Source organism: Protopterus annectens, chromosome 10.part0 (genome assembly GCF_019279795.1).
Source record: "Protopterus annectens isolate FY-2018-M chromosome 10.part0, PAN1.0, whole genome shotgun sequence".
NCBI lineage: Eukaryota > Metazoa > Chordata > Ceratodontiformes > Protopteridae > Protopterus > Protopterus annectens.
The window spans coordinates 1,287,866,710-1,287,883,997 of NC_056744.1; the positions used below are offsets into that span (position 1 = coordinate 1,287,866,710).

At 44.2% G+C, this 17,288-nt stretch overlaps 1 protein-coding gene across 1 annotated transcript in view; it reads right to left on the minus strand.

The window, feature by feature from the left end:
• Positions 1-17,288, minus strand: part of BEND5 (BEN domain containing 5) — a 639,378-nt gene that overhangs the window by 104,917 nt on the left and 517,173 nt on the right. The window contains exon 6 of the mRNA XM_044085979.1: positions 1,886-2,099. Coding sequence (XP_043941914.1) covers positions 1,886-2,099 — 214 coding nt within the window. The remainder of the gene's footprint in view (positions 1-1,885; positions 2,100-17,288) is intronic.

The window sequence follows — 17,288 nt, forward strand, 5'->3', positions numbered from 1 at the left end:
TACAGTCTTCTTTGGTTTTAAAGGAGTTTTAAGCTTAGCATAAGATTTAATGGTGAGTGTAGTCGGTCTGAAGACACCTTCTGCAACCGAAGATGTTTCCACTGCACCGGGGTCTATTTCTGCTCCGGTGTCAGAAGGGCCTAATGAAGATGGCTGCGTAGGCCTAGTAGACTCCGCTTGAGCATCCGCAGCTGTCTGGGGTTCCAGTTCTGCGGTCGTCAGGGGCTGCGTAGGCACCTCACTGAAAACCGGAGAACCGGCGACAGGCCCAGCAGAGGCCTTGGAGTCTGGCTTGTTCCTAGGCTGCCTGTCCTTATCCTTGCGTTTTTTTATGCATGCCGGTCGTCGGCTGCTCCGACGGCATGATATAATTAAATTTCCTACCAAAGTAATGTCGTGCGAAGTCAAAACGGCGTTTGATAGTTCATTTATTAAACCTAGCACAAAACCGACAACCTGTGACGTCGTGATCTGGGCCTAGGCAAGGAATACAATAGGAATGGAAATCCTTATGAGGTATTTGCTTCCCACAAGAAATGCAATTGTTAACTTTTTCTGACATCGGACTGAGGCAAGAAAAGGTTCCCCAATGGGGTACTTAGCTTTATTGAAGACTTCGGACTGAAATTCGAATCGAAAATCTCAGGTGTCGGCCGACCGGCACTTGCAAATTGCTTCTGCTTCAGGCACCGCGCGGCATGAAAGACTGGAGAAAATGGCGTCGGATGCCTCTTATATACCCCTGGTGCACTGACGTTAGGGAAGAAGCGACAGCAACCGACGCTGGACCAAGACTTTGGAATTCAGGCCGACTGCGGGACCTCCTGATGGCAGGATAACCCAAGTGTGATGACTGCAGCAGGGTAACACGATGAACATCTACAAAAGCCAGAAAAACAACCACACACTAAATGGCTTAAGAGTGAGAAAGACTACAAATCTGGACAAAGAATCAACTAGCTACAATGAACAACCAATCCAAAACCAACCTAGCCTAACCCGTAGAAGAAACTAACAAAGGTTAGAGGAAAGCTTACTGAACAACAAGGCAAAAATAGATAAATATTGCAAAGGATACAAAAACCCAAGACCGAGCTCACAATCTTGCTAAAGTCCCTGAAGGTGGAAAACGAGATATGAGATAGATGAAAGAGAGAGAGAGAGCAGGGTTTTATGGGTAGAGAAGTCAGAGTTCTAGGCTAAAGTCTTTTTGAATGGCCAGCCTCGGATTCGATAACCCAGAGGCAGAATCTGGATGGAAAAAACATCAGCTCATCTGTTACTAATAATGAAAAACTGTATAGTACAGCAGCAATTCTGAAGAAGTTAGAAAGAAAGTCTGCATTCCACTTCTGACAGGTTAGTTAGAAGTGGCCACACTATGGCCTAAAATGCAAGGTCTGATACGACTATCTGAAAGCCTATGTTTGCACAATTACTGCTGGGGAAGAAAACACTAGATAAGGGAACCCAGTACTAAAAATGAACTTCAATAATGAAACATCACACAATGTTTTACACGATTATGGAATATACTTTCCTAGAGACTGCTATTAACTTTGTTTAGAAATAATCTTGATGTATGTGCAAGCAAAAGAAAGTATTAAACATGAAGTTACTACTCTTGAAGGCCAGAAGATCATACTCTTGGCAATCACACCTGTGAACTTACTTTCTGGCGCTCTTTTGTATGCATGCATAAAAAGTGTGGATTTTCTGTAATAAACATATTACATTATGTAAAACAGCATTAACTGTTACAAGGTTACAAATGAGTACAAGGCACTTCAGTTTTAAAATTCAGACTACCCCATCAACTTCCTACAATCATTCCCGAAGTACTAAAATACTAAAGTAAACCAAAAGCCCACCCTGTCAAACATACCTCGTACAATGCTCAACTTGTGAGGTGAAAGTGGAGGTTTAGGAACTGCATCCTTCTTTTTCTTTGTTGCAACCCCTGTGACGCTTCTGTTCTTGAGAACATTTGTGCCCCAGATCATAACTGCTAAATTCTTTGTAAACTTAGAGTCTCCTTGTGTTAACTGCAGCTGATGCCATCGCTCTTCGTCCACCCAAATTCCATTCCCAAGATGTACCTAATGAAGAGAAGTGAGGTTTCTTAGCCAACCATTTTTCTTTTATTGCAGCAGTGCAGTTGCAACAAATGACTTTTTTCTTGTAATGTACTTACTAATACCAATTTAGGGTTCACTGAAACACAACAGTGGTCCATTGTAGCAACTATACAAAGCATGAACTTCAGATAAAGCACTGGAGAAGGATTACCTTACTGCAAATAAAAAAAAATATGAGTGCTCAACTATGTTGACTGATCAATGAGATAGGCCTCTACAATGGAACACTGCTAGATTTTCCCCTCATCTGAACTATTGCTCTTATTACAAAATTATTCTGCAGTTCTTGCATTCGAATGTCTGTGTTCTTCCTCCCACAACTTGCCTCAATGTCACATTACGTTGGAAAGAACTGTGCTCCTCAGTGTGACCCTCATATACATAGCACACCTGCAAATTCATAAACAATAGAAAACTATACAACTGTCCAACTTACAGGATTAGTTGAACAGGGAAGGAAGGTGACTACACAAAAAGGGAGGGTTGTGGTGGTAACTGTCATTTGCAGAAGGCATTCTCACATAATAACTTATAATGACTGTACATATCCTTGGAAGGCATTCTGCAGTTGGTCACAGTTGTTAAAAGAGTCATTAATCTTAAAAACCTCACACAGTGGCAAAGATCACGAAAGAGGCATACAAGATCAAGGTACATAAGGCTAAGTTCTAAAGGACTAAGGTGCAAAAAGATGCAGATTCAAGTCCAGCTAGTAACACTTGGTGAAAGTATGAGTTGGTGGCCAAGAGGCAATTGCAGAATGTTCACAAAGGACGCACCTTTGAAAAAAGAAAAAACAGCCATGCCTCTAAAAGCTTGCTCTAGGACGGCCTTCTATAACTGGCAATTTACCACCTTGTGGCAGAAAATAATGAAGTCAACAGTCCACAAGCCTAGGATTTGATTAGCTGCAGCCAGTCTTTCCCCACCCATAGCAAAAGAGATGAACATATAGTCCATCTTCCTAAACTCATGCAGAAATCTGAGACAATGGGGCAGATTCAATAAAGTGTACATTAAGTGTACACGACATGCATTAAATAAAATTCTTATCACACTTTTTGTGCATTCAAGCTACTCAGAAGGATTACACTAACTGTACATGTAGTCTACACTTTATGGTAACCTTTATGAATCCCTGTTAATATTTAAAGCAGCAAGAATATCAGTAGAAGAACTAAAATTAGAAGGAAGAAGGTGTGCATTATGTCTGTGTTGTCTGTTCACTCAGAACGGTGTACACTTAGTGTAGGCTTTATTGAATCTGGCCCAATATTTCAGCTTCAAGTGCATATCAAGAGTAGCGACAGACATTTTTCACCAGGTACAAAATATGGAGTTTTATAGATATGAGGCTACTTTCAGAAAGGAGTGATGGTTAAACAGACAACCAGCCATAGAGAAAACCAAGAAGGGTTCCCTAAAGAGCAGGACCTCTAAAGTATCGCTGTGTTTTGAACTTACAGTATTAAATAGATATTAGAGAATGGTCACTGTTCGTCATGGTAGGCTTAGATCTGACATCTGATTTTTCACAGAGGCACACCCTTCCTCCACAGCTGGGTTGACATCAACTTACCGTTGATGTATTCACATACCTGGTATATAAATAGCAACTGCCCACACTACCTTTTCTTCTTGCAAAAGTACTAGCTTGAATGTCTGTCTATCAACTGAAATACCAGGGGCCCTGGTCGGACAGCTTGTAAATACTGACCCTCAAGGTGACTTGCACAAAACCAGAACAGAGAGACAAGGCCTAACATAAGCAGTAGTGAATGGGGGGTGGGAGTGATCGCCCAGCCCTAATTATTGTAAACCAGAAAGGAGAAGGAAATGCAGACAAAGCACTGCAACAATAACCACAGTCAGACATCTAAATATATTAAGTTGCCTTACAGAATTCTACCATGTTCTTCATGTGGTTCACTGTTGCAATCATCACTGTAGGGAAAATTTGAAAAGCTGCCCCCACTCCACCCCACCATGGATAAAGAGATGGAGTATTGCATGAGACTCGAGGGGAGGAGATCATGCTCTTCATGATGGCAGAGGCAAGGCCGTCACTTACCCTTGAGGCCACATCCAATTTGCAGTGCTTTAAGAAAGTATGAACTGAGGAAATGGGGCCAGTTCTATGATATCTTGCACACTAACTCCTCTGAGGAAAACTAGAGTAGCTTCTATGCCTAAAGTAGAATGGGAACTGATTTTTTTGTATAACATTTCCACTGGATTTGTAACAAAATTTACAGAAATGTGTTATCTATTTGGAGACAGCTAGTCCAAGCTTGCCCAAAGCAAAGGAGGCAAGCAGCTTTTCAGATGTCTTTGGTTCTGTACAGATAGCACATATGTTGTCTGTGAATATTCATTGTATGCAGAATTTTTTCTCCCTTGTTTTATGGTACAGGGAAGAAAAAGTACAGTTGTGTACACTTATCATAAATGTAGATGTTCGAGTGCATTCACTGTTGCAGTCCTAACATATGGGTTATCCGGCTCCCGGTAGCCCTCAGTCGGCCTGAATACCAGAGTCATTGGTATATGCCGTCGGTTGTAAACTGATGTCAGAACGTCGGGTATAAAGGGAGGCGGCCAACATCATTTCCTAAGTTTTTCTTGCCTAAACTATCAGGAGGCCCCAAACGAAGGCCAAACCAGGAAAGAAACACCCTGGAAAAAAAGCCATCCAAAAATAACATAAGTAGTCTGTGCCATAGGAAAAAAGGGGGAATGGAGGGTGGGAAACCAGGACTGCAACAGTGAATACACTCAAACATCTACATTTATGGTAAGTGTACACAACTGTACTATGTTCTTCGTGTTTCACTGTTGCAGTCCTAACATATGGGTTGACTCCCAAAGCCCAGGAAGAAAACAAAAGGGGGGGGGGATCACAGATTAAGGATTGGTAAGGAGGCCTTGCAAAACTGCAGAGGCAAAACTAGCCCTAGACTTAGAAAACAAAGATAGGTTCTAATGCTTTCTGAAAGTATGGACAGAAAACCAAGTGGCTGCTTCTAGAATGTCCTTAGTAGGCACACCCCTCAAAGAAGCTGCAGAAGTAGAGGCTGCTCTAGTAGAATGGGTCCTAATACGCTGGGGGGGGGGACTTTCCATGTTGCAGGTAACAAAAGTGAATACAATGAGCAATCCATTTGGAGATGGTTGGTTTGGAAATACCTTTACCCTGAGCCCCAGGAGCAAAACTAACCAACAACTGCTGAGACTTCCGAAAGGGGTTTAGTCCTATTTAAGTAAAATCTCAACTGCCTATGCACATCAAGAGAGTGCAGAATTATTTCCCCTTTATTCTGGGGGTTATTGGATAACGTAGGCAGATGAATAGACTGGTTAAGTGTCAGACTGGAAACCACCTTAGGCATAAAGGAGGGATTAGTTCTCAGAGAAACCCGATCTGTATGAAAAATAATGAAAGGTTCTATTGTCATTAAGGCTTGCAGCTCCGAAACCCTTCTGGCGGAAGTAATAGCTAAAAGAAAAGCAGTCTTCCATGAAAGAAACTTGAGTCTGCAGAGGCAGTAGCTTCAAAGGGAGGAAGAGTAAGCTTCTCCAGGACAAAATTAACATACCAAACAGGAGTAGGAGCTCTTCTGGGAGGTCTAAGATTGCTAGCTCCCCTCAGAAACTGTTTCATCAAGGGGTGAAAAAAAATTGGTTGTTCAAAAGAACAATGAGCAGAAATTGCTGAAGCATGAATCTTAATTGAAGAAAAGGAAAGTCCACCATTAAGCAAACCTGCTAAATAATCAAGAATGAGGGAAAGAGAAGGCTGGGAAGGCTCTTCTCCTTTAGCCTGCATCCAAGAGCAAAATCTCTTCCATATACCTGCATAGGATTTCCTGGTGCTCGGCCTCCTGGCCTCATGAAGAACTTCAACCACGTGCTGGGAAAGATTTAAAGTATTAGCCAGGCAGTTAAATGCAGAGTTTGAAGATGAGGATGAAGAAACTTTCCCCCTTCCTGAACCAACAGATCTGGTACCAGGGGAAGATGCCAAGGCAGAGCTTGGGAAAGGCTGCGAAGAAGAGGATACCAATGCTGCCTAGGCCAATCTGGTGCTATAAGAATAGCCTTTGGCTTTTCGTCCCTTACCTTTAGCAGCACTTTGGGAAGAAGAGGCAGAGGGGGGGAAGGCATAAATTGAGAGTTAAGTCCATGGGAAGGACAAAGCGTCCACTCTCCATGCTTTCTCGTGAAACTCCCTGGTGCAGAAGGTTGGAAGGAGGAGATTGGTGTGAGAGGAGAAAAGATCCATCTGAGCAGTCTCCTAATGCTGAGTGATGCGATGGAAAATGATCTTGTTCAGTTGCCACTCGTGAGGATCCAGAACATGTCTGCTCAATTGATCCACCAAGGAGTTTAGCCTCCTTGGAAGATACTGGGCTGTGAGATGTATGTCCATGGAAGCTGCTAAGGACCATAGTTTCATGCTGTGTCTGCACAAAGGGCAAGAGTGTGTCTCCCCCCTGCTTGTTGATGTACCACATGACTGTGGTGTTGTCTGTCCTGATCAGAAGAGTCCCAGGGTAGAGTAGGTCCTTGAAGGCCAGCAAGGCCTGCTGCACTGCCATCAATTCTTTTAAATTTATGTGCAGATGAATCTGCTGTGTGCTCCAAGTCCCTTGTATGTCCCTGCCTTCCAGATGTGCCCCCCCATGCATAATCTGAGGCGTCTATGGTGAGAGTCTGGCTGGCAAGTGGTGGGCAGAAAGGCAGACCCTTGTTCTGAGAACAGGCTGTTGCCCACCAGAGAAACTCCATTTGTAGACAGGGAATAAGGGAAAGAATCAAGTCTAAGCCCTGTGTGTGTTGACACCAAAGGTTCTTGAGGTACCATTGAAGCCTTCTCATATGCAGCCTTGCATATGGGATCATCAGGATACATGAAGCCATGAACCCCAGTGCTTGCAGGAATTGCCTTGCAGAGAGCTGGGTCATGCTTGCCAAGTTCTTGAAATAAGCCTACAGATCTTGTTGTTTGTTTTGAGGGAGGAGTACCATCTGGGTGGCTGTATTCAGACTTGCTCCCAGGAAAACAATCTCCCTTGTAGGAACCAACTTTGACCTCTTCTCTTTGAGAGTGTAACCCAAAGAAATGAGAATGTTCTTCACGATGTCAAAATCTTTTTTTAACTGTTCTGGGGAGTTTGCTTGAATGAGACAGTCGTCCAGGTAAGGAGAAATTTGAATGTTCCTCTGCCTGCAAAAAGCAATGGCTGGCGCCAGTCACTTTGTGAAAGCTCTGTGGGCAATAGATAAGCCAAAGGGCAGCGCGGAGAATTGGAAGTTTTGCTCCCCAGCCCTGAAACAAAGAAACTGCCTGCAACTTTCCCCTATTGGGATGTGCAGATAAGCCTCCTTGAGATCCAAAGTTACCAGCCATGAATAGAGAAGAAATATGATTCTCTACCTCTGCAGTGAGAGTTCTGGAAATGTCTGGGTAACCTTGTAGAACAGGGAACGTGTAAAAATGAAACTTGTAACGTTGGTTCACTATGTTGAGTACCCATTTGTCATCTGTGATGGTCGACCATACCCCTGCGAACCTGGCTAACCTTCCCCCCAAAGGAAACCCTGGGCCCGCAGAGGTAGGTGCAAGAAGGCCGGAGTCACTGACAATGCTTGCTTTGGGAAGCTGGCTTAGAACTCCCCAATTTAGCAGAAGGATGCCATTGTTTAGTCCTTTGAGGGGCAGAAGAATGCCCTCAGGAATATCTGAAACCCCTAGGCCTAGAGCGACCCTGCTTGTCAGGATCAGGGAAAGACCAGTTCTTGGTAGGATAATTCCTTTCTAAACCGAGGAGGCTAAACCTGAAGGAAATCTTTCACAGCTTGCATAGATTTCGCCTTATCCTCCAACTTTTTCAGCACCTCCTCAGCCTCGTTACCAAAAAAGTTGTCTTTGTGCAAAGGAACATCCAGCAATTTAGATTTTACAGGTTCAGAAAAAGGCTGCTCCTTAAGCCAAGCATGCCTTCTAATAACGGAACCAGTGGCTGCTGCTCTGCAGGAAGCCTCCAAGGTGTCAAAACCACAATGAAGAGAATGCTTATTAACCAGAGTGGCAGAATTTAGTAAATCTTGTAAGTCTTTGTTCCCTGACATGGAAGGAATATCCCCAAGTTTAGCTTCAATAGCCTCCAAAGTATGCTGCTGATACTTAAGCAAGGGAAAAGGCAATTTACAGATCTAATGGCAAGAGTTGCAGAGGTATAGACCTTTTTACCCCACCTGTCCAAGGACCTAGACTCCTTATCAGAAGGTACAGGGTTTTTAGCAATAGTAGCCTTAACATCCTTGGGACCTTGAGAAATAATCTCAGGATCAGCAGAAGGGTTTTGAAAAAGAAACTGATGAGAATCAGGAACCCTATAATACCCATCAGGTTTTCTGGGAGTAGGAGGAACAGAATTAGGAGTTAAAGAATTTTCCATGAAAACATCATCCACAACTTCCAAAACAGGAGGTATAGCCAGAGGTTTATGGTGTGGCAAATCCAAAACGTCCCATATCCTCTTCTTAGACTGAGGAAAATCCTGACTCTCCCCCATTTAAAGTGCTCCCTAAAAGTATTCAAAGTATCCCCAAAGGAAAAATCTTCTGGAGGGGAGGCAGAGGGAATAGAATTCTCAGCATCAGAATCCTCAAAGCCAGAAAAAAGTTGAGAATTTCCTTCCTCAGTAGCAGAAATATTGGAAACCTCAGAATCTGACTCAGACAAAACATCAGGAGACAATTCCCTAGCCCTCTTGGAAGAGGGGGGATGAGAGTAAGAAGATCACCAGCCATCTTTACCAAATGGGACTGAGGCACAGGAGAGGAGGCCAATGCCCGCTTGTTGGTAGATTTGCAGCTGAAAGGTTTGCTAGTTATCCGGAGGGACTCGGGAGGCCTAGCAACTGCAGAAGTCTGAGCTAAGGTTGTCGATCTGGCTCTGGTCTCATGTCGAAGAGAAGAGCCATCAGAAGCCGGTGCCTGCATAGTGGTTACGGACTCATCTGAGGCGGCGACAGGTGGAGGGTCTGAAGACAAGATAGCAGCCTGCAGCATAGAGGACTCCGTAAAGGTCAAATTTGCAGACTGTAGGGGCTGCAAAAGCAACTCACTAGCTACTGCTGGGCTGACGACCAATTTCACTGGCGCGTCGTCAGCAGCTTTAACCCTAGGCTTGTCGCAGTCCTTGTCCTTTCATTTCCTAGGTATATCCGAAGTCGGGAAACCAGAAGACGCCATACTGACAAACTTAGGGCAGATTCTGAAATGCTTATATAAAATCTTAGCTCTACGGCACATGGTACGCGGGTTGAAAGAAGCACAGAGATCACAGTTAGGGACGTCGTGCTCAAAGTCCAAACAAGTTATACAATAGGAATGAAAATCATGGTGCGGAATCTGTTTTCCACAGCCAAGACAGTTAATAACTTTATCTGACATTCGTTAAAGCAAGAAAAGAGGATCCCCAACGGGGTACTTATCTGAAGGAGTCTTCAACTTGGTAGTCGGAATGCAGAAGGAAGGTAAACGGCCGACCGGCACTAGTGCGAATTGCATCTGCTTCAGGCTCCGCAGAAAGAAAGACTGGGGAAATGGCATTGGCCACCTCCCTTTATACCTGACGTATGACACTGGTTTACAATCGACAGCAGCCGATGTCATATACCAAGGACTCTGGTATTCAGGCCGACTGAGGGCTACTGAGAGCCGGATAACCCATATGTTAGGACTGCAACAGTGAAACACGAAGAACATCAGGTAGCTATACAATTTGGTTGGGCTTGCTCTGTGACCACCCTGGGCATAACTGAAGGGTTAGTATGCAGGGTCGCCATGTCTTTGAGGGATATGTGATAAGGTTCTTTGCATATGTAGACCTGAAATTCTGAAACCCTTCTTGCCTTGACTGTGATGAGGAATACTGTGCTCCACATCAAGAATTTAAGGTTTACAGACAATATCAGTTTAAAGGGTGGCAAAGTTAAATTGTCTAACATACAGTTTGGGTACCAGGCTGAAGGCAAGCTCTGGTGGGGGGGGTGTAAGTGAGGTTTGTCTTAAAGAGCTCAGAGAGGAAATGGAGAAAGTACAGTTGTGTACACTTACCATAAATGTAGATGTTCGAGTGTATTGACTGTTGCAGTTATCACATTTGGGTTATCTGCTTGCAGTAGCCCTCAGTCGGCCTGATTAACAAAGTCTTGGGTCCTGCGTCGGTTGCTGTCTCTTCTTCCGTGACGTCAGGTCGTCAGGTGTATAAAACATGCAGCCGACGCCATTACATCAGTTTTTCTTGCCCCAGATGTCAGGTGCCCCCCCTAATGGAAAGCAATTAAATATATAAATATACAATGATACACCTTCAACAAAAAAGCAAATACACCAAAAAGCTTTTAAGCATAGTAAAGGAAAGTAGAGGTATAGCCAAAAGAAGTCAAGGGGCTGAAGGGAGGGTAACCAGGACTGCAACAGTGAATACACTCCAACATCTACATTTATGGTAAATGTACACAACTGTACTATGTTCTTCTTGTTTCACTATTGCAGTCATCACATTTGGGTAGATTCTCAAAGCTAAGGTTGGGAGGAGGAATTTAGATAGCATTAGGACCAGCTATAAGCCCCTGCAAGACTGCAGTGGCAAAGCCAGCTCTGGATTCAGAGAAAATTGGCAAAAAATAATGCTTGGCGAAAGTATGTACAGAACTCCAGGTAGCAGCTTCTAGGATGTCCCTGGTAGGAATGCCTCAGAGAAGGCTGCATTGCCCTGGTTGAGTGGGGGTCTGATCCCCTGTGGGATAGGTTTTCCATGGTGCTAATAGCAGAAATGAATGCAATGGCCTATCCATTTAGAAATGGTTTGCTTTGAAATAGCCTTCCCCTCTGCCCCTGCAGCAAATGCCACCAGCAGTTGTTCAGATTTCCTTTGAGGTTTAGTCCTGTCCAAGTAGAATCTAAGTTGTCTGTGCACATCTAAGTTGTCTGTGCACATCTAAGGAGTGTAGTATCCGTTCCCCTTTGTTCTGTGGATTAGGAAAGAAGGTTGGCAAATGAATGGACTGATTAAGAGCCACACTGGACACCTTCTTGGGCATAAAGGATGGATTGGTTCTGAGGGACACCCTGTCCGCATGACAGATGATGAAAGGCTCCACTGCCATAAGGGCCTGTAATTCAGATATCATTCTTGCTGAAGTGATTGCTAAAAGGAAAGCTGTTTTCCATGAAAGAACTTTTAAATCTGCAGTAGCAGCTGGCTCGAAAGGAGGAAGAGTGAGTTTCTCCAACACAAAGTTAAGGTGCCAGGCTGGGGTTAGAGCTCTCCTGGTTGGTCTTAAAATTTTGGCCCGTCTGAGGAACTGCCTGAGCAGTGGATGAGAGAAGAGAGGTGGTTCTGTGTTATAATGAGCTGAAATGGCAGAGGCGTGAATTTTGATGGAGGAAAAAGATAGGCCCTTGAGGTAAATTGGGCACTGCTGTGCTCATCCCTTGAGACTGGTTCCAGGCACAGAATCTTTTCCATTTTTCAGCATAAGATTTTCTAGTACTAGGCCTCCTTGCCTCTAAAATGATATCCATTACTGGTTTACTGAGGGATGGTAAATGAGAGATTAGGTAATTAGCCAGGCTGCTAGGTTCAGTGTTTGAAGCTGAGGGTGCAGAATCTAGTTCTCCTGCTGAGACAACAGGGAAGGAGTCTGAGGCAGGTGCCATGGGGCCAACCGTGACACACTGCGCAAGAGGGGGTACCAGTGTTGGCGTGGCCAGTCTGGTGCAATCAAAATTGGCCTTGGTTTGTCCTGTTTGATCTTTAGTAATACTTTGGAGAGTAGAGGTAGAGGAGAGAAGGCATAAACTGATAGGTTTTTCCAGCTGAAGGACAGAGCATCCACTTTCCAAGCTTGTTTGTGGGGAGTCCTTGTGCAAAATTTGTCCAATTGATAGTTCTGGGGGAGGCAAACAGGTCTATATCTGGGCTCCCGCATTTGCTTGTCAACATGTTGAAAATCCTTGGTTCCAATTTCCACTCAAGTGGGTCCATGAGGTTTCTACTTAGTTTATCTGCCAGTGTATTTAATTTCCCTGGCAGGAATTGAGCTTGTAGATGCACTTAGTAGCTCAAGGCTGTGTTCCACAATGCCATGGCTAGTCTGCAGAGGGGGTAAAAATGTGTACCCCCTGCTTGTTTATGTACCACATAACAGTGGTGTTGTTCGTCTTTACCATTAGTTGTCCTGAAAGAATGTGGTCCTTGAAGGCTGTCAAGAGCATTCTGTACAGCTAACATTTCTTTTTGATTAATATGCAGGTGCATTTGACTTGGGTTCCATTTGCCCTGAATGCACTTCCCTGCCAGGTGAGCCCCGATGCATAGTCTGATGAGTCTGTTGTTAGGGTTTGGGCAGCACGGGGTAGTGTGAATGGTAGTACATTGTTTTGGTGACAGGCCTCTGCCCACCAAAGAAACTCTAGGCATAGGCAAGGAATGATAGGAATCATTGCTTCTAGATCCTGAGAATGTTGACACCATAGGCTTTTTAGATACCACTGTAGTTTCTTCATATGCAGTCTTGCATATGGAATTAGAATAATGCAGGAGGCCATGAACCCCAAGGCTTGCAGCATTTGCCTAGCAGATAACAGGGTTTTTATGGCCACTTGTTTGACGTAGGTTGTCAAATTAATTTGTTTCTCTGACGTGAGGAAAGCCATCTGGGAAGTTGTATTCAAGCTTGCTCCCAGGAATATAATTTGTTGACAGGGTACCAGGTGTAATTTCTTTTTGTTTATGGTGTATCCCAGACAAGATAGCACCCTTTGTACAAAGGCCAGATGATTCAAAAGTATGTCCTGGCTTTCTGCCTGAATTAGACAATCATCCAGGTATGGGTATATTTGAATATTTCTTTGTCTGCAAAATGCAATAACTGGAGCTAGGCACTTTGTGAATACCCTGGGCGCAGTAGATAAGCCAAAGGGCAGTGCAGAGAACTGATAGTGCGTGTAGCCTTCTTTGAAGCGTAGGTATCTTCTGCAAGATTCCCTGATTGAGATGTGCAGGTATGCTTCTTTTAAATCTAGTGTTGCCAACCAGGCATCTTTGCCTACCATAGGAAGCAACTGGTGAAGAGTCAGCATCTTGAATTTTGGAATCACCAAAAAGGTGTTTAGAGTAGACAGGTCCAGGATAGGACACCATGAATTGTCTTTTCTGGGTACCAGGAAAATCTCGTGTAGAAACCTTGTCCCTTTTCCTCTTCTGGTACCAACTGAATAGCCCCCATGTTTAAGAGAGAAAGTACTTGCTTTTGGGCCTCTGCCCACTGATTTGGGGGTAGATCTGGCCACCCGCTTGGTGTTGGCAACGTGTGGAAGTGAAATCTGTATCCCTGGGACACTATACTTAAAAAACCCATTTGTCTTGGGTAATGAGTTCCCAGGTCTTTGCATGAAGAGCAATCTTTCCCCCCAAAGGGGCAGTCAATTGATAAGTGCTTGGAAGTTTTAAAAAGTTATTGAGACAGTTTACCATAGGGGGGAGTTTTATTACTCCCAGATTTGGAAGTGGAAGCCCCCCACTGCTAAGTCCTGTGCATACCCTGGGACTCCAGCCTAGGAGCTCTGCTGGATCTGGGTTTGGACTGAGAAGGTCTGGAAGTGGCAGGAAAAGACCAATTCTTGGAATGCCAATGCCTACTAAATCTTGGAGGTTGTACTTGTAAAAAAAATTTTAACAGTTTGCATAGATTTAGCTTTTTCTTCCATCTTTTTAAGAACTTCTTCTGCCTTGTTGCCAAACAGGCAGTCCTGGTTTAAGGGAGCATCCAATATTTTTTTCTTTAACATGATCTGGTAGGGATTGCTCCTTAAGCCAAGCCAAGTACAGACCCAGTTACAGCAGCGCTGCAAGATGCCTCTAGAGAATCAAAACCACATTGCAATGTATGTTTTCCAACTTGTTCTGCTGAATGCAGTAAATCCTTATTTTCAGCACAATCAGGAATCAACATCATTTTCTGTTTAAGCAATCCAATAATATGCTGCTGATACTTTAACATATGAAACTGGCAGTTTAAGGCCCTAATGGCCAAGGTTGCAGAAGTGTATACCTTCTTACCCCATCTGTCCAGCGCCCTGGAGTCTCTATCAGAGGGGGGTAGGATTTTTGGCAGTAGTAGCTTTAATGCCCTTGGGCCCCAGTGAAATGGTCTCAGGATCCACAGTAGGATTTTTAAAAAGGAACTTGTGAGAGTCAGGGACCCTGTAATATCTATCAGGTTTTCTGGGAGCAGGAGGTAGAGAGTCAGGGGCCAAGCTAGATTCTGCAAATGCATCATCAACAATGTCTAGTATACGAGGTATGGCTAAAGACCTGTGCTGGGGCAGGAGTAAGAAATCCCTAAGTCGCTTTTTAGAATCAGAGAAATCCTGACTTTCCCAACGAAAATGCTCCCTGAGAGTATGCAAGGTTTCACCAAAAGAGAAATCCTCTGGGGGGGAAGCAGAGGGAATAGAGTCCTCAGCATCAGAATCCTCATAGACAGATAAGGGTAAATCCTGGTCATCAGAGGAAAAGTACAGTTGTTTACCTACCATAAATGTAGATGTTCGAGTGTATTCACTGTTGCAGTCATTACACTTGGGTTATCCTGCTGGCAGGCTACCCACAGTCGGCCCGAGTTCCAAAGTCTAGGTCCGGCGTCGGTTGCTGTCGCTTCTTCCCTGACGTCAGTGCGCCAGGGGTATAGAAGATGCAACTGACGCCATTTTCTTCAGTTTTTCTTGCCCCAGATGTCAGGTGCCCCCAAATAGGAAAGGCTGGAAAAAATTATGTCAAAAAACATGCATGTACCAAAATAACATTTCCTTCATCTACAAGCAAATACATCACATAGGTTGTAGAGAGTTGAGAAGTACAGAAAGGACCCAGCAATGAAAAAGGGGGATGGTGGGTGGGTAACCTGGACTGCAACAGTGAATACACTCGAACATCTACATTTATGGTAGCTACACAACTATACTATGTTCATCGTGTTTCACTGTTGCAGTCATTACACTTGGGTTGAATCCCAAAGCTGAGGTTGGGTGGCTGGGTCTAAATAGGATTAGGAGAGGCTACCAGGCCCTGCAGAACTGCAGTGGCAAAGCCTGCTCTGGATTTAGAGTAGAGAGGTAAGTGGTAGTGCTTAGTGAAAGTGTGCACTGAACTCCAGGTTGCAGCCTCTAAAATGTCTTTGGTTGGTACTCCTCTGAGAAAGGCTGCTGAAGTGCCTGCTGCTCTGGTAGAATGTGGCCTTATGCCCTTAGGCACTGATTTGCCATGTTGTGCATAGCAGAAGCGAATGCAGTGTCTTATCCATTTTGAAATGGTCCGCTTCGAGATAGGCTTTCCTTGTGATCCTGCAGCATAAGCTACAAACAGTTGCTCAGTTTTTCTGAAAGCTTTTGTTTTGTCCAAGTACAATCATATCTGTCTGTGTATATCCAAAGTGTGCAGAAGTCTCTCCCCTTTATTCTGGGGATTTGGATAGAAAGTTGGCAAATGAATGGTTTGGTTAAGAGCCACACTGGAAACCACCTTTGGCATAAATGTTGGGTTTGTCCTTAGAGAAACCCTGTCCTGATGAAAAATGATAAAAGGTTCCACTGCCATTAATGCCTGTAACCTGAGACTCTTCTTGCTGAAGTTATTGCTAGGAGCAAAGCAGTTTTCCATGACAAGAATTTTATATCAACTGTGTTGGCTGGCTCAAAAGGAGGCAGTGTGAGCTTTTCTAATACAAAATTGAGGTCCCAAGTAGGTATTGGTGCTCTCCTTGGGGGTCTTATGTTTCTTACCCCTCTGAGGTACTGTCTTAGCAGTGGATGTGCAAAAATAGGAGGTTCCATATTGTAATGAGCTGAAATTGCAGAGGCATGGATTTTAATAGATGAAAAGGATAGGCCTTTTGTCCAGCATCTCATTTAGGTATTGTAAAATCTGAGGTATATTTGGAGAAAGTGGTTCTAGTCCTTGTGCTTGGTTCCAAGCACAGAATCTCTTCCATTTTTCTGCACAAGATTTCCTAGTGCTGGGCCTCCTGGCTTCTAAAATGACATCCATAACAGCTTTAGAGAGAGGCGTGGTCTGAGTGGCTATATTATCTGTCATGCAGCCAGATTTAAGGTTCTGAGTTGACTGTGTAGAATCTGATTGTTTTGTTGAGTCAGAAAATGAGGAATCTGAGGTAAAGGCCAGGCTGGGCCTCGAGACAAGCTCTTTAGGATTGGGTACCAGTGCTGGCGTGGCCAGTCTGGGGCAATCAGGATCATTTTTGGCTTCTCTTGTCTGACTTTTAGGAGTACCTTGGGAGGAAAAGGCAGTGGAGGGAAGGCATAAACTGTCAGGGTTTCCCAGCTGAATGAAAGAGCATCCACTTTCCATGCTTGTGAGTGATAAGTTCTTGTGCAGAATTTCTGTAGTTGGCAGTTGTGAGGGGAGGCAAAAAGATCTATGTCCGGGCGTCCCCATTTCCTTGTTATCATGCTGAAGACCTGTGGATTTAGTTTCCATTCGTGTGGATCCGTGAGATTTCTGCTTAGTTCGTCTGCCAGTGTATTTTTCTTTCCTGGCAGGAATTGTGCCTGCAGATGTACTTGATAGGTCAGTGCTGTGCAACACAGAGTCATGGCTTGCCTGCAGAGGGGGTAGGAATGTGTGCCCCCTTGCTTGTTTATGTACCACTTAACTGTGGTGTTGTCCGTCTTTACCAATAGCTGTCCTGGATGTAGTAAATCCTTGAAGGCTGTCAGGGCATTCTGTACAGATAGCATCTCTTTTTGATTGATATGAAGATGCATTTGTTCCTTGGGCCGCGTGCCCTGAATACATTTTCCTGCCATGTGTGCCCCCCAGGCATAATCCAATGCATCCGTTGTTATTGTCTACCTGGCTGTGGGTAAGGTGAAGGGCTGTCCCTTGTTGTGGTGACAGGCTCTGGACCACCATCGAAACTCCTGTTGTAGACAGGGAATTATAGTCACTATTGTTTCCAGGCTGTGGCAATGTTGAGTCCAAACACTTTTTAGATACCATTGTAGTTTCCTCATATGCAGTCTTGCATATGGAATTAGTAGAATGCGGGAAGC